At 39.5% G+C, this 23,877-nt stretch overlaps 1 protein-coding gene across 5 annotated transcripts in view; it reads left to right on the forward strand.

The window, feature by feature from the left end:
• Positions 1 to 21,869, forward strand: part of LOC134220244 (protein TANC2) — a 326,312-nt gene extending 304,443 nt beyond the window's left edge. For all 5 annotated transcript variants that reach the window (XM_062699240.1, XM_062699241.1, XM_062699243.1 and 2 more), the window contains 5 exons: positions 16,268 to 16,609; positions 16,677 to 19,103; positions 19,167 to 19,518; positions 19,584 to 19,839; positions 20,249 to 21,869. In XM_062699240.1, the coding sequence (XP_062555224.1) occupies positions 16,268 to 16,609; positions 16,677 to 19,103; positions 19,167 to 19,518; positions 19,584 to 19,839; positions 20,249 to 20,593 (3,722 nt within the window). In that variant the 3' untranslated portion in view covers positions 20,594 to 21,869. The remainder of the gene's footprint in view (positions 1 to 16,267; positions 16,610 to 16,676; positions 19,104 to 19,166; positions 19,519 to 19,583; positions 19,840 to 20,248) is intronic.
• The last annotated feature ends 2,008 nt before the right edge of the window (positions 21,870 to 23,877 follow it).

Here is a 23,877-nt window from a genome sequence, read left to right on the forward strand (position 1 = left end):
GGGACTAAGACAAGGTGATGGACTTTCGTGCCTGTTGTTCAACATTGCGCTAGAAGGTGTCATGCGGAGAGCCGGGTGTAACAGCCGAGGTACGATTTTCAACAGATCCAGTCAATTTATTTGTTTCGCGGATGACATGGACATTGTCGGCCGAACATTTGCAAAGGTGGCAGAACTGTACACCCGCCTGAAACGTGAAGCAACAAAAGTTGGACTGGTGGTAAATGCGTCAAAGACAAAGTACATGCTTGTGGGCGGAACCGAGCGCGACAGGGCCCGCCTGGGAAGCAGTGTTACGATAGACGGGGATACCTTCGAGGTGGTCGAGGAATTCGTCTACCTCGGATCCTTGCTAACGGCTGACAACAACGTTAGTCGTGAAATACGAAGGCGCATCATCTGTGGAAGTCGGGCCGACTACGGGCTCCAGAAGAAACTGCGGTCGAAAAAGATTCGCCACCGCACCAAATGTGTCATGTACAAGACGTTAATAACATTCCCCGTCCTACGTTCGAGACAATCGGATCGTTTGCCGTTGTTATCCCTGCGCAGTGTGATTTTGCCACGTGTTTTTTTTTTCCCTAAAAAGGGTCGTTTTACACCGGTTTTTTCACCAGTAGTGCAACCCGGGACTGGGAAGCAGCGTACCCTGGCTGAGTCCTCCGGTGCGACTGTTCCGAGACGGTTTCAACCTACAGCAAGGCCCGGCTGAAATCATCCTACAGCTGAATTCCATTGGAAACATTATCATCAGCATCAAAGCAGATACCATACCATCGCCCTGTGTCTGCTGCCTATACCTATACGAGAGCCACAACGGTACACTAGCATTGAAGATTGCCTATCGCCTGTCGGCTACCTAGCATCGCATCGATCTGTTCGTTCGCAGAGTGAGGTAAAATTTCGATCTGCTTATTTCTCCTACATTCTGCTGCTGTCTGTCGATAGGCCTCCCGTTAGTGGCTTTTACCACAAAAGTTAAAGATTATTTTTTGATCATTTATTTTTATTTTTTTTATTTCTCTCTATTTTTCTATATAATAATAAGATACAACATATTCCCTTATAACTATCCTTCGCGTTCTTTTATTTATATTTTGTAGAACTTTAAGTTATAAAAGATCTAGTTTTCATTCCCTTCATAAAATAAGATTAATCTCCCTAAAAGATCACTGAAATCTACATAACTTGTTTTTTGAGCGTTATTTTCATCCAGTACTGTTTGCCCCCCTATTTTTTTTACAAAGTTGCGGTGGATGATCCACACGCTTTATGGAAGGAAACGATAACGGCGAGGACTTAAAATTTGTGATTTCAGATGACGATGATCATCATATGAAAAATAGATTGGTCCCCTTTTTGTGTTGCTGGAGGCCAGAAACAAAGACAAGACGTCTGAATTAGCAAATCCATCTTCAGGTATCTGTACTTCAGTATCTCCAGTACTAATGGATACTAGTGCAATCGTTGATACCAAAGCTAACCAAGAACATGTGTTTCTTCCTGGATCCTCTCTCCCGGCAACTCCCCGCCTTAAGGCTTATCCCCCCGGATCTAAGGGTCCCTTCCTGGTTTTCTTTCGGCCCAAAAGCAAACCTTTGAATAAATTACAAATTGAAAAGGACCTGGCAAAGTCGTTTCGAGGCATTGAGGAAGTGAATTCACCGAGTCGCAACAAATTACGGGTCACAGTTAGTGATCGTGATCAAGCAAATAAAATTGCTGCCTGCGAGCTCTTTCGCATGGAATACCATGTTTACATACTAAGTCACGAAGTTGAGGTTGCAGGAGTGGTCACCGAACCGTTTTTGACAAGCGATGACATCAAGGCTGGCACTGGTGGATTTAAAAACCGAGCGGTTCCAGCAGTTCAGATCCTTGATGTGAGGCAAATGAACTTTGTGTCACCAGATGGCACGAAAAAACCATCAGATTCATTTCGAGTGACCTTTTCTGGCTCAGCTCTGCCTGACTTCTTGCTAATAGGAAAGCTTCGTTTACCTGTCCGTCTCTATGTACCGACGGTCATGCACTGCAACAGGTGCCAACAAATTGGACACACCGAAAAATACTGCTGTAACAAGCCACGCTGCAACAAATGTGGCGAACAACATGCTGAGGGTCCCTGCAGTAAGGATCCCAAATGTACTTGCTGTGGCGATGCTCCGCATGATCTCTCTGCATGCCCGCGGTACATAGAGCGGGGAAAACATCAAATCCGCTCTCTCCAACAGCGGTCGAGGCGAACTTACGCAGAAATGCTGAAGAAGATCGCCCCAGCCGCTGTACCATCAACCCAATCTATCACCAATACTAACATCTTCTCTTCCCTACCTCAAGATGATCAAGGCATTGACTCTGGGGATGGTGAAGAGTACACTGTTGTCGAAACAGGATCAAAGAGAAAGCGTATGAGATCAAAGCTTCTACGCCAACACGTATCTCAAAAAGTTTCTGTCGATCAACAGGTTTTCCGACCCTCCCCTGAAAAATTAGCAAGTAGCGGAAAACCCAAGAAAGTTTCTCCTCCTGGGTTCAAATTTGTGGCTAATGATTTTCCGTCACTTCCTGGAACATCTAAAACCCCAGTTGTTCCAATTTTTTGCCCAGAAAGCAGGAAAAAACAATATGGTCAATGCGAATCTCAGCAACCACAAGCTGAAGCATCAAATAAAATGTCGCTTTCTGGGATTGTGGATTTCATCTTCAACCTATTGGAGCTTTCACCCGCAACAAGAAACATCATTAATATGATGATTTCTTTAGTGAAACCTTTTTTGAAGCAACTGAGTTCGAAGTGGCCTATTCTTGATTCGATCATATCCTTTGATGGCTAATACAACCAACGAGGTCGGGGATATGGTCACGATACTACAGTGGAATTGTAGGAGTATCATCAAAAATTTAGCAGCGTTTAAGTATTTAGTTCACAGCACAGGTTGTGATGCATTTACTCTCAGTGAAACATGGCTAACTTCAGATAAAAATCCCAATTTCCACGATTTCAACATTATTCGTCGAGATCGAGGTGATGGATATGGAGGGGTGCTCTTGGGGATCAACAAGCTCCACTCCTTTTACAGAATAGATCTTCCCTCGATGATAGGCACTGAAGTAGTCGCATGTCATGTCACCATACGAGGTAAAAGCTTCAGCATAGCTTCTGTGTACATACCACCGAATGCGACGGTGCGGCACAGAGATCTCACGGCCATTTGCTCAGCTATGCCGGAGCCGCGGTTGATCCTAGGAGATTTCAACTCACACGGTACAGCCTGGGGGGAACTTACCGATGACAACCGCTCTTCCTTGATTTATGACATGTGTGACAACTTTAATATGACATATTTAAATAACGGAGAAGCAACACGTGTGGCGCCATCAGGACTCGAAAGTAGAATTGACCTCTCAATCTGTTCGATTTCACTAACATTGGATTGTACGTGGAAAGTAATTCAGGATCCCCATGGTAGTGATCACTTGCCTATCGAAATCTCAATTTCCAATGGATCGCGTAAGAACCATCAGATCGACAATGCATATGACCTCACGAAGCACATTGACTGGGGCAAATATGCTGAGGCGATCATCGATGGTGAACAATTGGTCGATGTACTTCCTCCGTTGGAAGAATACCGATTTCTCGCCGGTTTGATCCACAACAGCGCGCTTCAGTCACAGCGTCGACATATACGTCGACATTACCGAGTGGGATGACGAGTGCACTAGAGTTTATCGAGAAAAATCCGACGCGTTCAAGGATTATAGAAAGCGCGGTGCGCGGGATAATTACGACCGATATATTTCTCTTGAACGCAAATTCAAGAGCCTTGTGAATGCTAAGAAACGCGGTTACTGGCGCCATTTCGTTAATGGGCTATCACGGGAAACGTCGATGTCAACTCTTTGGACTGTCGGGAGGAGAATGCGAAACGCGTCGTCGGTTAACGAAGATAGGGAAAGTTCTCCTCGATGGATCTTCGCTTTCGCCAAAAAAGTGTGCCCGGATTCCGTTCCAGGCCAAATAATCGTGCGTGACGCTGGCCTCGGTCGAACTGAAATGGATAACCCTTTTATGATGGTCGAGTTCTCGCTTGCTCTCCTTTCTTGTAATAATTCTGCCCCAGGAATGGATGGAATTAAGTTCAACCTGCTTAAAAACCTCCCAGACGTCGCGAAGAGGCGTTTGTTGAACTTATATAATCAACTCCTGGAGAACAACATTGTTCCAGATGAATGGAGACAGGTGAGAGTGATTGCCATAAAAAAGCCGGAGAAATCCGTGTCCGATTATAACTCGTACCGTCCAATCGCGATGTTGTCGTGTATACGGAAGCTGTTAGAGAAGATGATTCTCAATCGGCTCGACAGATGGGTTGAATCAAATGGCTTTCTATCAGATACTCAATTTGGATTCCGCAGAGGCAAGGGGACGAACGACTGTCTTGCGTTGCTTACTACAGAAATACAACTGGCCTATTCTCAAAAAGAACAAATGGGTTCAGTTTTCTTGGATATTAAGGGGGCTTTTGACTCAGTTTGCGTTGACGTCCTTTCAGACAAACTCCACGAGTGTGGGCTTTCACCAATATTAAACAACTATCTGTACAACTTGTTGTCTGAGAAACATATGAGCTTTTCTCATGGAAACTCAACAACTTCTAGAATTAGTTACATGGGTCTCCCCCAGGGCTCATGTTTAAGCCCCCTTATTTATAACTTTTACGTTAGAGGCATCGATGAATGCCTCATGGAAAATTGCTCGTTAAGACAGCTTGCGGATGACGCCGTTGTCTCCTACACAGGAACAGGGGCGGGCGATATGCAAGGACCATTGCATGATACTTTAGACAATTTGTCTACTTGGGCTATTCATCTAGGTGTCGAATTCTCTCCGGAGAAAACTGAGCTGATTGTCTTCCTATAGGAAGCATAAGTCAGTAGAATTAGACCTTCATCTCAGAGGTAAGAAAATCTCTCAAGGCATTTCGCATAAATATTTGGGTTCGACTCGAAAGGCACCTGGGGAATGCACATTAGACATCTGTATCAGAAATGCCAACAACGAATCAACTTCATGCGTACAATTACCGGAACATGGTGGGGAGCCCACCCGGAAGATCTGATAAAGCTTTATCGCACAACAATTCTGTCGGTCATCGAATATGGTAGTTTTTGCTTTCAATCCGCCGCGAAAACACACATGATAAAACTACAACGGATTCAATACCGTTGTCTTCGTATAGCGTTAGGCTGTATGAACTCGACTCATACAATGAGCTTAGAGGTACTTGCGGGAGTACTTCCTTTATCGGATCGTTTCGCGGAGCTGTCGTTGAGGCTCCTCATTCGTTGTGAGGTGTTAAATCCTTTGGTCATTGAAAATCTCGAGAAGCTACTCGAACGAAACTTCCAAACACGATTTATGACACTGTACTACTGGTATATGAGCCTGGAAATTGCTCCTTCTTTGATTATTCCCAATCGTTGTTGCTTCCTAGACTCTTCCAATTCTACTGTAGTTTTTGATCTAACCATGAGGCAAGAAATCCATGGAATTCAAGATCATCTCCGATTGGAGAGCATACCTAAAATTTTTGCAAGCAAGTATAGCCACGTCAGTAGCGATAAAAAGTTTTTCACCGACGGGTCAAAAACAAATGAATCCACTGGTTTCGGTGTCTTCAATGATTTTCATAGCGCCACTCGTAGACTTCGAAATCCTTGTTCCGTATATGTCGCAGAACTAGCGGCTATACACTATGCATTAGAGCGAATCGCCTCTCTTCCCTCTGATCAATACTTCATTTTTACGGATAGTCTCAGCTCAATAGAGGCTATTCGTTCAATGAGGCCGGTACAGCACTCACCGTATTTCCTGCGCGAAATACGATTTATATAGAGTGCTCTATCGAATCGCTTATACACTATCACCCTGGTATGGGTCCCTTCACATTGCTCTATTCCGGGTAATGAGAGAGCGGATTCACTTGCCAAGGTGGGCGCTATGGAAGGTGATATTTATGAGCGTCAAATCGCCTTCAATGAATTTTTCACAATTGTCCGTCAACAGGTCTTGCTCAGTTGGAAACAAAATGGAATGAAGGAGATTTGGGTAGATGGTTACATTCTATTCTTCCTCAGGTAACGAACAAACCTTGGTTCAAGGGATTGGACCTTAGCCGAGACTTTATCAAAGTAATGTCACGGGTAATGTCCAATCACTACTCACTAAACGCGCATTCCTTTCGAATAGGGCTCGCAGACAGCAATCGCTGCGGTTGCGGTGTTGGTTATCAAGACATCAACCACGTTGTCTGGGAATGCCCCGAATACGGAGCTGCCAGGTCCGATTTACGTACATCCCTCCGGGCCCAAGGGAAACCAGACAAGGAAAACATTAGAGACGTACTGGGTAACCTTGACCTGGCCTACATGATTCTCATATACAAGTTTTTGAAACGTATCAATGTCTTCGTCTAATCCCCTTGTCAGCTATTTGAAAACGTCAACCTTGCAACCCCCCCCCCTCCGCTTGGAAAAATACGTTTTATTGTATCTTTTCAGTTCGTCCAATGTCCATGCTACGTTAATCATGAGCGAAAACTCCACAATAGCACGCCCTAGGCCCTATCCTTTCCTATTTTTTTTTTCTATCATGTACTCCTTAACCTCGACCAAGCCGCGAGTTTTTCGGCTCCCCAACAACTAACCACTAGAATTAAAATGAAGTTTATGAAATTGTAAAAATATTTCAAAAGAAAAGCGGCTCCGTTATGCCTACTGGCGCTTGAGCCTTCAAATAAACGCAATTAAAAAAAAAAAAAAAAAAATGACGTTAATAAGACCGGTAGTCCTCTACGGACATGAAACATGGACAATGCTCGAGGAGGACTTGCAAGCACTCGGAGTATTCGAGAGACGGGTGCTTAGGACCATCTTTGGCGGTGTGCAAGAAGACGGTGTGTGGCGGCGAAGAATGAACCATGAGCTCGCCCAACTCTACGGTGAACCCAGTATCCAGAAGGTAGCTAAAGCCGGAAGGGTACGATGGGCATGACATGTTGCAAGAATGCCGGACAGCAAACCTGCAAAGATGGTGTTCGCTTCCGATCCGGCAGGTACGAGACGGCGTGGAGCGCAGCGAGCGAGATGGGCAGACCAGGTGCAGAACGACTTGGCGAGCGTGGGGCGTATCCGAGGATGGAGAGATGCGGCCTCGAACCGTGCATTGTGGCGTCAAATTGTTGATTCAGTGTTATCTGTTTAGATGTTAACTAAATAAATGAATGAAATCATGCCAAAGTGACGGTAGATCTTCCCGGAAACAACCCAAGAACTGGCAAAATCAATAGGAAGACATCTTCAGAGCGTAATTTTAGCAAATAACGGGCTTACGAATAATTATTTTGCCAATGTTGTGAAAAATATCATCCGGAATTGCAGAAAAACGAATTTTACTCAGTCAGCTTGGAAATGTTTGTTTTTATTTCATATGTCAAACGGCGTATTTGACATTTCAAAACAACAAATTATGTTCTGTTTCGTACAATACAACGGTCGATGGGCAGGGTACACTCAGAAATTTTTAAATACCAAATAGATTAAAAGTCACACTAAATGGCTATTCGCCTGGTTGACACCAAATTCGATTTCAATCCAATTATACCTGGATAGTATAACTTTAGAATATTGTGATTTAGTATAGGTAGACTTTATGGCTATTTAGTTTATTTTGAAGCTGGTTTATCTTTTTTAGGTTATGTTTATTTGTTTTCATTATTTCGTAGTCAAGAGTTAAAATAAAAGTTCAAACAAATTAATTTTCAACTTTATTAGCTCAAAAATCGTAATAATAAATATAATAAGTCATGCCGTGCATGAAGAAATGTTGATCACCATTAAAATAACTTCCGGCACATCAGAGCGGTATGTTCATCGGCCAACCGTTGTGTCACCGTTTTTTCGTTTGCGAAAGCCGTTTTCCATATCGCAAAGTCCTTCTCCAGCTCCTACTAGACATAAGTATGTAATTCCGCTCGAGGATCCGCCCCAGAAAATTCCTCACAGAGCCACCCCACAAAGAATTATCCAGTTGCATGATGAGAGGAAATGAGATTGAAGCTATTTTGTGGTTTTGTGAACGAATCATCCGGCAAGGAGTGTAGGATTTTTTCTGTCACTCCTTAAGTTGCACTGCATTGCACGGTTTTACACCTTCCAAAACTTTTAGCTCCGTTTCAGCGTGTCGATGGCGTATCTACAAAAAAGGACAGTGTATTATAAAACATTTCAAATTTTAGATTCAATATCACTTTTCCTCACATTTTTACACTGTTGAATTAAACTTATGCAATAAAAAATTGCAGCCGCCGATCTGAATAAAATAAACCACGTGCGGGAAATCATCAGCTGACAGAATGCGAAACAAAAATATGTTCGCATTATTCTGGCATAGTATAAATTATAATAATGAATAGAATACATTGTTATACTAATCGCGTATATTTTTGACAAATAGCAAACAAGTATAATTTTAAATCGTTTTTGGATTTTATATATTTCTGAGTGTACGGAAATCATCGTGCTATCGTGATACCAGCGTGATTCTGGGTGACAGACATATGATTTTATGCTGTACAGTGATATTGGTATCATATATGTGTCACAAGCATAATACTGATTGCTTGTAGAGTACCAGCTTCATTCCGGTTGTCCAATTTACTCATCTGCATTTGAACTGACTCGTGGGTGTGACCAATTTTGAGAATCTCCTCGAATTTGCAATCCTTCTCCAGACATTTCCACTCCAGGTCTTGTCCGCCGTGGTGGTTATTTTTTGATCCACCACCATGCTCTCTAGTTGGTTTCCATAGTCGCAGAAATCTGCTTGTCGTCTCAGACGGTTGACGAACGTGTCTAACTTTTCACCGGCTGTTAGTATCATTTCGCGACATTTCTAGCGCTCATACGTTTTTGTTTACTTTGGTATGCAAAAGTCATCCAGGATTGAGATCGCAACGTGATACCGATTGTTCACATCGTGTTTTTCATCGACTTCAACTTGTTTAACTACATTCCGGATATCGGGTCCACAAAACATCATAAGGGTTTTGAACTTCGCTGCTTGATCGTCCACATATTTCCATGCCAGATAAGCTTCAAATTGTTAACGCCATTTCTCCTAACGTGCAGAGATGGCTTTCTCGAGAAACGGCGGGATCAGTTGGTTGACCTAAAATATGATATATTTGAAGAATTCTACGAATGTTTTTATTCGCACGTGTTCATAAAGACGTGTTCCGCTATGAAATAGGGTAAATCACTACTTGGGCCTATGGACCCCATTCCCGGCTCACTGCACAGAAAGCTAATGATTTATACTGTTTAGTAGCCGTAGGTTTATGATTGATCATTTTAAAAAAGTCTCCTATTTATCTCGCACAATACTCAATATTTTTCAACCATTTATTTCACTCCTAATCGATCCAATTATAGAAAATAAAAATGTAGATTTCAAACTTTTGCTCTTCGTTGCAACACCACTGAGCCGAAGTGATTCTTTCCACTTTTACAAAACGGTATCATCAAATAAACACCTACCTGAAAATCGTCACAGTGCTCGATACAACCATTGCTTCAGGCTGTTTATCACCACACAATAATGCTAAACTCACGCACTTTAATCTTTTGTAATTGTTCGTATCACTAGATTTTATATAAACATATTGGAATACATTTAAAAATGTATCCTAAAACCGAACAAAAAATCACCTCGGCCCAAGAACTTCTAGCTGTACAGTGCTGCCAAAAGGCCATAAGTCTTATTTTAGTATGAAGATAATCCTTCATCGTTAATAGGAAAACTGTCTAATACGTTAAAGCTATCATGTTATTTATAATTCTCTGGATTTCAAAAGGTGGAAAAGATATTGTTTTTAAGTGTTTGGAAGAAATTTGGATGAGTAAATATATCTTCTCAACCAAATAAAAATGATTATGAATAATACCATCTGACATCTTGTTGTCGTGAAACGTGCATATTTTTGTTTACGTCGCATTTTCTACCGTCCCGAGAGAGAGAATGAGAGTAAGATGTTGAGAGATTGAGTAAAATATTGCGTATGCCGAGGAGATTTGGGGTATGCCGGATAAGCAATCGCCTATGACTGAAATGAGTGCTGCACCATGTTAATTTAAATCAAATAAAAGCTTTTTCAAGCGGTGTTTAGCAAAAAAAACTATTTTTGAAGCAGAGGTGAACCCCATCGCAATATTACACGGCCCACAAAATTCAGGAAAAGTTGCCCCTAGTCATAAATATCAATTAAATATTGCAGTCGTGCACATGTTAGGCCGGGAATGGGGTGAGAAACCCTATATCAAATTTTCCTGTATACTCTTGTCTACACATCAAATTCCGCACTCGACAGATATTAGCACTGTTTCTGCGTACTGCATCCCGATACGTTGGGTTACACATGATAGCTTCTTTTTTTATTTTTTTTCTGCTTTTCTGCTCTGCTTGCCAAAACTGAAGCTGTTCAGGTTGGTATCAAATTTACTCAAAAAATTGTTATTGGACTTCGTTTTAATGGATCCAAATATTTTTTGCAAATTTTAAATTGAAATGCCCGTTCTTTAAAGGGTAAGGAAGATGAATTATTCAACTTCCTATCAGTTCATAATGTGCACATTGCCATTATAACTGAAACATATTTAATACCTGGTCTTTTCATCAAAAGAGATCCAAATTATTTTATTTACCGAAATGATCGTCTTCACACTTAATCGCCAGATTTTTTTTTCGGTGAAATTATTTAACGAACATGTTCCGTAAAATGTTTTTTAACCGGAATGTCGTCAAAAAATATTGATTCGCCGAAATATTTGAAATTTAATAACCGAAAACCTGTTAATAAAATTCACTACTGAAATTCGGCAACATGTTTTGCGATCTTAATCGGTAAATCATCAACTTCACCGAGTTTCGGAGAAGTGCATTTGTCAAACGTCAGAATGCTGCAAAGACACGTGTTTGAGAATAAAAAATACGTCGATTATAGGCAGCGGTTGAAAAAAAAACAGTCTTCATGTAAGTTTTATTATCTTAATTTATTTTATTTTTTGCTCAAATGTTTAATCTATCGAATTACTAGGTACGTTAACCGAAGAAGGCGTTGATCGTTTTTCTTTACGCCGGCGTCGAGATGAGAATGAACTTTTCTTCGACTTTCCGTGGACATGGAGGATACATGGACGTGGAAGTTCCACGGTGGGACAGCTTTTCAACTCGTCATCTATTCAATGTGCGGCTTTTTCGTGAGCGGATGTTTTGTGCAAAAGGCATGCCATATGTACCTAGTTGTTTCTTCAGTGCTTGAATGCAAAATATGTAACTTTATTGTATGCATTTTGTAAAAAAAATTATTCAAATGTTCTGATAAATTTATTGTATATTCAATGGTGTATATGGTTCAATAAATATTCGTGATTTTATGTTGCATTTCGCTCTAAAATTTCTTACTATGCTTTATTGAAAATAATAATAAAAACAATTATTTACATGAATTCGGTGAAACACTTCGCCGAGCAGTTCGGCAATAGATTACCGAACGGCCCGGCAAATTTTGACAGTTAAATGATTTCGCACATTTTACGACCAGTCGGCAATTTGAACTTTCACCGAGATTTTTACCGACTTCTCAGCTGTTGGATTCTCGGTAATTTATTTTGCCGGCCTCGGCGGAAAAAATTAAGTGTGTTGACAGCGCCTGTGGTGGGGTCGCTGTTGTCATTAATAGACGTATCAAACATAAATTTTATTCTTCGTTTGAAACCAAATTTTTCGAAACCTTGGGAGTTTCTGTTGAAACAAATTTTGGACAATTCTCTTTTATTGCTGCCTACTTGCCTTTCCAGTGCAATGGGCAGCAAAGGAATTTGTTAAGAGCTGATCTTCAAATTCTAACTCGCAACAAATCCAAATTTTTCATAATTGGTGACTTCAATGCCAAACACCGTTCATGGAATAATGCTCAAAGCAATTTCAATGGTAAAATTTTATTTGAAGATTGTTCTGAGGGACATTATACTATTCAATATCCCAATGGACCAATTTGTTTTTCTTGCAATCTTGCATTCTTGATTCAAGTCAGCTGTGTGGCCAATTGGTAACTCATGCTGACTTTGACTCTGATCACCTTCCTGTGACGTTTGAAATCTCACAAGAAGCCATTAATAATCTAATCAGCTCTACTTTTAATTATCATAGAACTGATTGGGATTTATATAAAACTAGCTGACCCGGCGAACTTTGTCTCGCCCAAAACTGATCAATTTGCTGATATATTTTTTACGTACACAATTTATCTAAAAAACAAACCGGTTTTTCAAAATATTTTTTCCTTTTTTTGACATTATTTTATCATGACACTTTTCGAATTAATTTAGTAGCCAAACCAAAATTAACAAAAATCGATTTTTCCGTTATCTGATGATAATGTCAACTTAGATGACATGATTTGAAATTATCATACAAAATGCACGACAAACCATTTCAACGAAAAGATTGGGCATTGATCTTTAAAGTATCTCATTTCATCTTATCATTTTTCCTCGTAAATAGAAGAAGAAAAGGGATATAGGGTTTCTTACCCCATTCCCGGCCTAACATGCATGCGACTGCATTATTTAATTGATATTTATGACAGGAAGCAACTTTTCCTAAATTTCGTGTGCCGTGCTATACTGCAATGGGGTTCACTTCTGCTTAAAAATAGCTTTTCTTGGTAAACATCGTTTGAAAAAGCTTTTATTTGATTTAAATTAACGAGGTCCAGCACTAATTTCAGTCTTAGCGATTTCATTTCCGGCCCACTTCCAAACCGGTTCCCGGCCTAAGCAAAATTTCGCTCAATCTCTCAACACCTTACTCTCATGCTCTCTCGGGACGGTAGAAAATGCGACGTAAACAAAAATAAGAACGTTCAACGCCGACATGATGCCAGATGGTATTATTTATAATAATTTTTATTTGGTTGAAAAGATATATTCACTTATCCAAATTACTTCCAAACGCTTAAAAATTATATTTTTGTCACTTTTTGAAATCGAGAGAATTTCAAATAACATGATACGGTCAACTAATTAGATAGTTTTCCTATGAACGTTGAAGGATGGCAGCACGGTGCGGCTAGAAGTTCTTAGGCCGAGGTGAATTTTTGTTCGGTTTGAGGATACATTTTTAAATGTATTCTAATATGTTTATATTAGTTCTAGTGAAACAAACAAATGGAAAAGATTAAAGTGCGTGAGTTTAGAATTATTGTGTGGTGATAAACAGCTTCCAGCAATGATTGTATTGAGAACTGTGACGATTTTCAGGTAGGTGTTTACATGAAAATACCGTTTTGTAAAAGTGGAAAGATTCACTCCGGCTCAGTGGTGTAGCAACGGAGAGTGATTGTTCGGAATGCACATTTTTATTTTCTATAATTGGACCAATTAGGAGTGAAATAAATGGTTGAAAAATATTGAGTATTGTGCGATATAAATGGGAGACTTTTTTAAAATTATCAACCATAAACCTACGGCTTCCAAAAAGTGTAAATCCTTAGTTTTCTGTGCAGTGAGCCAGGAATCGGGTCCATAGGCCCAAGTAGTGATTTACCCTAAATTAGCAAAAATTGGGTTGTCTATTCTTGAGTGATGCGCGGTCGTACAAATGCCATCTTTGAAGAAGAAGAGATGATCAAAATTTTAAAAAAATCATGCAAAATTGTACGAAAAACCATTTCAACGAAAAGATTGAACATTGATCTTTAAAGTATTCCATTTCATTCTCACATTTTTCCTCGTAAATAGAAGAAGAAAAGGGATATAAATTAGCAAAAATTGGGTTGTCTTTTCTTGAGTGATGCGCGGTCGTACAAATGCCAACTTTGTTTTATATATATAGAAGATGATCAAAATTGAAAAAAATCATGCAAAATTGTACGAAAAACCATTTCAACGAAAAGATTGGGCATTGATCTTTAAAGTATTCCATTTCATCTTAACATTTTTCCTTGTAAATAGAAGAAGAAAAGGCATATAAATTAGCAAAAATTAGGTTGTCTATTCTTGAGTGATGCGCGGTCGTACAAATGCCAACTTTGTTTTATATATATAGAAGAAGAAGAGGTATATCGATAGGAATGATGTTGATATTCCCCTCGATACCAAAAGTGATATTGATAATGCTCTCGTGTAAAAGATATTTTAGTTACTAGATAAAGATTGTCGCTGTCGTCGCTGTCCGGAACATCTTTTGCTGGCAAGGATAGGGGAGCTAAATGTCAAAGAAGGAAAATCCATACGATTTGACAGGTATATACCACACATGTTTCGGACAGCAGAACAAAGGGAACCGAAGCGACAATCTTTATCTAGTAACTAAAATATCTTTTTCTCGTGTCTTTGACAAATTTTATTGTATGCCAGAGGCATTGTATGTAATTCCTAAATGTGAGATTAAATTCAACTCCATAATTATTGACAACGATCTTCAGCTACTGATCCGTCTTAAAAATGTGAGGCGAAGGCAATACCAAAGAACCCGCGATCCCGCGTTGAAAGTTATTTGGCGAGATTTGCACTTAGGGTGACGTAAGCACTTATGGTGGGAGGGGGCAGAGCATTAGTGATTAATCATAGATTTAATCATGATTAATGAATAATGGGCTATTTAATCATTATTCATTAATCATAATCATACAAAAAATATGATTTAATCATTAATCACTAATCATGTTCATAATTGTTTTAAGTTTATTCATAACTCATCAATTTTAATCATTGGCATACATTGCTTTTATTCATTAATCTTTAATCATAATCATATAATTTTATACCTTTTAATAACTCAATTTGGAAGAAAGGTTACTTGACTATTGATCACTATCAAAAAATATTTCAATTTGATTATTCATAATCATAATTCATTAATCATATCGATCGTTAATCATTAATCATACACATATTCTGTCAACATTTAATCACGATCGGTAATCGTTAATCATACTTCAAACGTTTTATTCATTATCCATAATCGTTATTCGTTGTAAACAAATATTTTAATCGTTAATCATAATCATTAATCATAATCTTTAATCATAAAGTTAGATGATTTAATCATAACCAATTTAATCATTCATTTGAAGTTTTATTCATTAACGCTGTGGGAGGGGGATCTGTCATTTTCTTACGTTTCCATATAAACAAAAATAATTTGTATGGGAAAAATCTTACATGGGGGGAGGGGGGTTCGAAAAACCCGGAAAATATGCTTACGTACGAAACAGAAATACCAGTACATATAACAATAATAAAACAAATGTATTTTATGCATTCACGAAGGAACTTCCACTCATATGAGAAAATATCGTATGTTTATACGTGAAATATTATAATGAACAGATTTGCTGAAGAAATGAAGAATATTCATCCAGTCATTCTCAAGTTATGCGGATTAGAACACAGGTTAATTTGTTTTTATAGATAAAACTAGCTGACCCGGCGAACTTTGTCTCGCCAAACATTGATAAATTTTCTGATACAATTCATCTAGAAAACAAATCGGTTCTTCAAAATCACTCAAGTTATATCTGAGCTCTGGTCGAATTTTCAGCAAAATTGGTTTACACGCAACCGAGATCTAGGTTGAAAATTTTGTATGAAAAACGGCAAGTGGGGTTTTTATATTGCCGGTCACTCTACCACAAAGAATTCATTGTCGGACAAGCACCAACGACATCTGTTGATTTCAGTTAGTTGGACGAATCACGAATCAGATACCGATAGTGAACAAACGTTAAACTCGAGCAAGAGCAAAGCCGATGCGCGCGCCGCGAGTGATCGATTAACTAATAATTATTGAAATTGACCAGTCAATTAGTAATCGATGAAAAGTTGACGAGTTTTATGTCTGTTAGTCTGTACTATTAAAATGCATGTGGAGTTAAAAGCGCTCAAAATAACTTGAAAATATTAGTTCCACAAAGATGATCTAAAAATATAACATATTCCATTTTACATGATTGTTATAGTTTTTGAACGTGTTTGTTTTATAAAAATAACTTTGGACCATATTTGACAAAATATAGCATGATTCAAACTACTTATCAAGTATCTACTTTACCTTTTTTATATTCATGCATGTTGGATGTTTTATAAACCTTCTACTATTAAATGCTTAAACTTTCATACAAACATTTTGTTTTTACAGATGATGAAGGCGGCAATGTTAAACCGATGCTTCTAAATGGAAAGTCGAAATCATCCCATGATGAGCTACAGGTGCGCCTCGGATTTTTTCTGGAAAACAACCCCCGACGGAACCTACGTGCACCTATACAATCATGCAGTTCGCTAACGTCGACAAACACCAGTCCTGTGTCAACCCTCACTGGGTCATCAGAAGCCGATGTTTCGCGAACGCTGCAGCTGCACCAGGAACCAAACCACTACAACACCGGCTGTGATTCAATCGGCTCAATGATGTCCGTGTCCATATCGGAGCAGAGCAATGCCTCCTCCAGTCCAATGAGCCGGAGACATTCAGTTACCAGTAAGTTATTTCGAAAAATGTATGCATTTGATCACCCAACCTTTAAAATGATATTTCTGTTTTGCAGCATCCCAAAGTGGTGGCAATCTCGATGACCTAGCATTGTTTAAAACCAGAAAGACAACGGTTAGAAGATCAGCTCGGTCGGGTCAAATCAAAGGGCCTATAGATCCGAAAATTCGATTTGCTCAATACCGTCAGCAGCAGCAGCAACTCACATTGAAGCCGTTGTTCTTTGAAGTACCTACTCAAGAACCAGATCCACTATTTGTCGGAAGACATTGGTTAGTCAGAGAATTGGCCAACGCCGTTCAGTCAACAGACTCACCTGGTATTTTATTGAGCGGAACCTTAGGAACGGGAAAAACAGCTCTACTTCTGCAGTTGGTGGAATACTCATGTTTCGGTCGACGCAAAGAAATGCCTATCCAGGAAAATGATGGAATCTACTGCCAAATAAACGTTGCACATGATCGATTGCGAAATCTCGCATCACACGTGGTTGCTTACCATTTCTGCCAAGCGGACAATAACTCAACCTGCCTAATTCCAGATTTCATCCACTCTTTAGCGGCACAGCTGTGTCAAGCCCCGCAACTAACCGCCTACCATGAATTTCTCCTAGGTGAACAAGCTCTTCAGAACGTTCTGAGTGTAAAGGAATGTATTGCCGATCCTGAACGGGCTATGGTAATGGGCATATTGGAGCCACTGGCTGCGTTGCGAAGGGTAGGCAAAATACCTCCAAAGAATTGTGTTATCTTAATCGATGGTTTATGCGAAGCGGAATACCATAGGCCAGATCACGGTGATACAATAGCTTCTTTCCTGCAGAAAATGGCTGAACACTTTCCCTCGTGGTTAAAGGTCATCGCTACAATACGAACGCAAATGACCGAATTCACAAAAGGCCTGCCGTATACTAAAATGAGCCTTGATAATTGGAATAGCAACGAAGCGCTTCAAAAAGATATCCTCGAGTATATCACATTCCGGATCAATCAAAGTTCCAGCATACAACATAATATTGCCGGAGGCAAAGAAATAATTAACACAAGTATACACTTTAAATTTGCTCAGCATTTGCTAAGTCTTACAAAAGGTTCCTTCCTTTATGCCAAACTGACGTTGGATCTAATCGAACGGGGCAGCTTGGTCATAAAATCAAGTAGTTTCAAAATACTGCCTGTCTCGTTGGCTCAAATATTTCTACTTAATTTCAATCTACGATTTCCGACCACAACTGCGTATGACAAGATTTCCAGTATTCTTAGCGTCTGCTTGGCTGCACTCTATCCATTGACGCTGACCGAAATCTTCTACTCCATCAATGCTTTGATTGTCGAAGGAGAAGGGGGAGAACACATCGATTGGGAGGAGTTTATCTGTCGATTTAAAACTTTGACAGGTTTTTTGATCAAGCGAATAGACAATACGTATATGTTCTTCCATCCTTCGTTTAGGGAGTGGTTGATAAGGCGAGATGATGGGGAAAGCACAAAGTTCATCTGTGATCTCAGAAATGGCCACGCAGGCATTTCTCTGCGCTTATCTCGCCTTCAAGCTCCACTTGATCCCGATCAAGCACTCGAATTGGGTCATCATATTCTTAAAGCTCACCTCTACCGCACTGCCCCACAGCATCAATCTCCCAGGGATTTGCAAGCATATTGGGTGTCGTCCGTAACGATATGTGTGTCATCCGCCCTTTGTACACTCAGAAATGTATACAGCCCCAACATAAAGGTGTCAAGACTTCTCCTGTTAGCAGGAGCATCACCAGACCACGTTACTAGCTTCTTGGGTAGCGCAACCGTCCTTTGTATAGCTTCCCACGAAGGAATAGTGCCGATGGTGAGTCTCCTGCTCGAGTTCGGGGCAAACGTCGAAAAAACCAATAGCCAAGGTTGCACTCCGCTAATCTTAGCCGCAGCTAAAGGACATTGTGACGTTGTCCGTCAATTAGTTGCCGCTGGTAGTGCTCTTGGACAGACTGACACCTCGCAGCGATGCGCTCTAGTGCATGCAGCCATTACTGGAAAGCTCAAGGTTGTGAAATATCTCGTGGCCTGTGACTGGAACCCTAGACCTAATAGCAACGACGTCACATTAGAACAGGCAGCTCAACAGGCACTGATCGCCGCAGCGAGTCAAGGAAACACCGAGATTGTAGAGGACTTCTTGGATATGGGTGAAGTACAGGTCAACCGATTGGATGTTATCACCGGCGAAACGGCTCTGACGACGGCTTGCTCTAATGGACACACTGAAACGGTGACGATCCTACTCAGCCGTGGAGGTGCCACTGATGTGAGAAATCGCAAAGAGCAATCTCCTCTGCTGATTGCTGTTAAGGAAGGTCATTGGGCAATAGTCGAGAGATTATTGCAAAGCCAAACAGATGTGGAACAGACCGATAGCAATGGCAAAACAGCGTTAATGATCGCAGCCGAAGAAGGACACGTTGGAATAATTGAGCTGCTATTGAACAGAGGTAAGTGGGTTATCATGAACTTATTTCTTTATTGGGTGCTTAACAATCCATTTACACTTCCAGGATCTTCGCTTGGTACACTTGATAAGGATGGCCTTAGTGCTCTCAGCTGGGCTTGTCTTCGAGGCAAACAACAAGCAGCTAAATGCTTATTGGAAAGAAACGCAGATAAACAGCATGCAGATAGTACTGGCAGAACTCCTCTAGATCTGGCTGCATACCAAGGTTCAGCTGCATTAGTTCAAATGCTCTTGGACCATGGAGCACAAATTGAACATGTCGATATAAATGGTATGAGACCATTAGATCGTGCGATTGCTTGTCGCAATGTACAAGTTGTGCAAGTATTCCTGAAACGAGGAGCCAAGTTAGGACCAGCTACTTGGGCCATGGCCAATGGGAAATCAGAAATAATGTAATTAGAAACCTTTTTCTATTTTATACTTGCTCTCAATCCTTAAAAACCACACCTCTTTTCAGGCTCATACTTTTGAACAAACTCCTCGAGGACGGAAATACTTTGTATCGTAAGAACCGCCTGCAAGAAGCTTCTCATCGTTATCAGTATGCCTTGAAGAAAATTCCGACGACCACGCTCAATAGCAACGACAGCGGACCGGAGCAATCTGTTATCTATTCGACTGATACAAACAACAACTCGGCTAACAATGCTACCTTCCAACAACTGAAATTCAACTTTTTGCTCAACCTGTCGCGTTGTAAAAGAAAAATGAACGTAAGTATAATTTCCTAAAAAAAAACACCCAGTTCTTATTTGTTTAATTATGATATTGGAAGGAAGAATGATCACAGACAAACAGACATTCAATCTTCAAATTCATCGTCGGTCAAATACTAAAAACTTCTGTTGTTTTAACTAAATTGGGCAAATCACGAAGCAGAAGTAAGCAAATGTCAAACTCGAGCAAATCAGACAAGCGCGCCACAAGTGATCGTTTGACTAATTAATGATTACATAAACAGACCAGCAAATCAATGAACGACAAAAATTAAACGACTGTTACGTCTGTTTGTCTGTGCCGCGAAATGAAATACCACGATAGAACACGAAATAGAACTAAATAAAAGTTATAATTGTTTGAAACCTAACCGAACATAATGTTATTATTCTTTTCTTTTCCTAGGATGTGGCAGAAGCTGTGGAGCTAGCCACTCAAGCTATTGAAATCAAGCCCAATGCCTACGACGGATATTATGCACGCTCCAAGGCGCTTATGGAGTACGGCAACTATGGAGATGCCCTCCGAGACGCTGGCATGGCTTTAACAAAGGCTCAATCTACGTCGTTGGAAATACGGGAAACACTTACCCGACTGCACAGCGACCTCCAGAAGCGGCATATGCAAGCGCTGGCTGAGGCGGGAAACGCTTCCCTCTTGAGTGGCTTTGGCGAAAGCAGCACCAGATCCAGTTCGGTACATAGCAGCCGTTCCGTCGCCGAATGCATGGACATAATAACCGATTTATAGTGTGTGCAACATAATACTTAATTTACGATTTAGGATTTAATCAAATAGCAAGTGTAACGAAAAAACGTAAAATCGAAAAAGACTAATGCAAATCATCATTCGCAATGCAATAAAACTTTTAGTGTAATAGCATTCTTTAGGGTAATTGAAACATTTAACCTTTTTGAAATTTTATTTTCGACACTTCGATTTTTATTAAGCACTGAAAGTGCACAATACTATTGCAACGTATAATTCCTTTCACAGAAAAATGTTGTGCAACGTATTCAAAATAGTTTAGAGTCGTTGGTCGTCCATCATAACTTATAAAATTATTTTATAATCTAAATTATTTACCAGATCGATAAGAGTACATACCAGAGATAACAGATTTCTAATTTTCTTTAAAAGTACATCAGTTTGAAGCATTTTTAGAATTCATCTTGTCTTTGTAAGCCATACATGCAATGTAGGTGGTGTATATAAATTGAAAGGAAAGTTGAGTAAAAAAAATCATTTACACTGGCCGGCATAATAAAGTGCCCACTTGCCGTTTTTCATACAAAATGGTCAACTTTGGAGCTCTAGATCTCGGGTTCCCGTGAACCGATTTGGCTGAAAATTTTACCAGAGCTCAGATATAACTTGAATTTTAACATATCTAAGTTTCGACCATATTGATTCACAGGTTAAAAAATTATTGCGGTATTACCAAAGTGAATTTTTTGGCAAAAATTTATTTTTTAAATATCTTGAATTCTATAGGTTGTAGACTGATGACATATTCAGCAAAAACGCGTATTTTGCCAATACAAAAAAGTTTGCTATATATACCTGTACACTTAGAGATGTAGTTTTCGAGGCATTTGAAAAACAATTTTTTGCCAAAAAATTCACGTTGGTATTACCGCAATAATTTTTAACCCTGTGAGTCAATATGCTCGAAACATAGATATGTTAAAATTCAAGTTATATCTGAGCTCTGGTAAAATTTTCAGCCAAATCGGTTCACGGGAACCCAAGATCTAGAGCTCCAAAGTTGACCATTTTGTATGAAAAACGGCAAGTGGGCACTTTATTATGCCGGCCAGTGTACATACTACTTTATTTATGTGCATGTTAGACTTAATAAAATGGTTTCCTTGGTTAACTGCTGATTTAGGATATACATTAAATTATTTTGAGTGTTTGTATATAATAAGCATTGTTTTATCATTTCGATAATTGTAGTACTCAATTGATACAAAATAAAATATTAAAACTCATACACAGAAAAAAATAAAATTGTTTCAATGAATACTTTGTACTTTCATTTTGAAAAACGTTCAGTTCGCTTTGAAATGAAAGTGAAATTGATCCTCAAGAAAGTATTTCGTTTAAATTAAAAGTATGCTTCACCTTAATGTACTCTCTCATTTAAAAGTTCTCTTTTTCAAAAATATTGTTTTGCAAGTTTCAAATCACCGATGCTGGCTGTCAAGATCATGACGACGCTAACCAGAGATACTATTTCTGATAAAAACAAAACAGTCAGCGCCGCGAAGAAACGCACATAAAAGGCGAAGTTTGTTTTATTCAATATTTCGCGATCGGACATCTGCCGCGGCCTTCGAGGAATTTTTAAGAAAACGCCTGCATAAAGGATTATTGGAAACTCAAAACATCTACAAGGTATTTATGTCGGACTCTTTGTGGCGAACAAGGAAAACTGATGCAAGTTTTTATTTTTTTCGACAGGACAGTTCTGACGAGAATGGCTGGTGGTCAAATTTTAATATGCTCAGCGAGACAGTCCCAATTAGACGACCAATGTATTCGCAGAAAAATACCAAGAAGGTAAGTTAGACAGTTTTTGAAACATTTTGCTAACCAATGAGCATAATATTCTTAGTTTGTTTTACTGGATTTTCTTTTCAGATATGTACCGAAAAACGGCGGAAGATCTTTTCGGAAAAAGTCGAGACTGGAGATCGTGACAGTTTCTTACAAAACCTACGAGCGCTGTTCGTCACTCCCAGCTACATGAATCTTGGCCCCATTTTAAATTATCGGCGTTTACAAACACAACAATTTGTTATAAAAAATAATGTTTTGAAATGAACAATAAATAAATTGAATATTTGAGAACAAAATTTAAATTATTATTAATAATAGTCCAAACTTTTGATTTCAAAAGCGAAAACTACTTTTATTTTCCATAGTGTTTACATTTTGGTTTGACAGATCAACAATTGTTTTAAATGTCCTAACTTTCAATTTTAGAGCGGTTCGGATTTTTTTAATCATGGGCATAACAAAAGTTTACGTACTTTTATTTTGAACATGCGCTACTCTCTACGAAAAAGAACCAACGCAACTTTTTAGTTTTACCAACGATTTTTTTAATTTCAATAATGATTTTTCTTTCTGTGTACCAATATTTGTTTTCTCTGCTTTTCATTAGATATTATCGAGACACATAGGGGAACGGTTCGGCACTACATCTCATAGCTCCTATTTCCATCCCATCAAAAACAAAGCAATGAAAATAAATTTAGTTTGTTTCTTATTTTTGTGATTTTTTCACCAGTGAGCAGAACGCGCTCGCTCTGGTCCATTTTGTTGCTCTGCTGAGTTCATTCGGCCTTTTGTGATTTGACCTTATGCACTTTCGGCTCTGTGTTTTCGGCCTTTTGTGCATTCGGCTTTTCGTGATTCGGCCTTTCGTAGTAGACCCATCTTATGTAACATATACACGGTTAGAAAAAAGTACCTAATTTAAGGTACTTTTTTTTATCTTGCATCTCCCTCCCTTTTCCATTTGTAGTCATAAACCTACCCACCATTGTACGCAGCCCTTTTCGAAAACCCCAAAAGCTCTCCGGTCGGCCTCTTTTAACGTCCATGCTACATATCCATGAAGGGCCACTGATAGAATCAGAGTTTCGTATAGAGCACATTTTGTTGCTGCGGGTATATTTGTATAGAGCAAATTTTGTTTGCATGCTGCGGGTCCTAAGCTGGTTACGTAATCGGTAAAAGGACCTATTCACAGCAGCAATGCGTCTTTTTACTTCACGGGAAACGCCATTGTCACATGTCACAAGCGTTCCAAGGTAAACAAATTCTTCAACAACTTCAAACAGATCCCCATCAAGCACTACATCTGCACTAACACCACTAGGTCTTCTCCTATCTCTACCTGCCACCATGTGCTTTGTCTTGGCAGAGTTAATGGTTAAGTCTATCATCGCCGTCTCCCTCTTCAGTGGGACAAAAGCCTTCACTACTGCTCTGCGATCGATTCCAATAAGGTCGATGTCGTC

The sequence above is a fragment of the Armigeres subalbatus genome, chromosome 3 (assembly GCF_024139115.2).
Source record: "Armigeres subalbatus isolate Guangzhou_Male chromosome 3, GZ_Asu_2, whole genome shotgun sequence".
NCBI lineage: Eukaryota > Metazoa > Arthropoda > Insecta > Diptera > Culicidae > Armigeres > Armigeres subalbatus.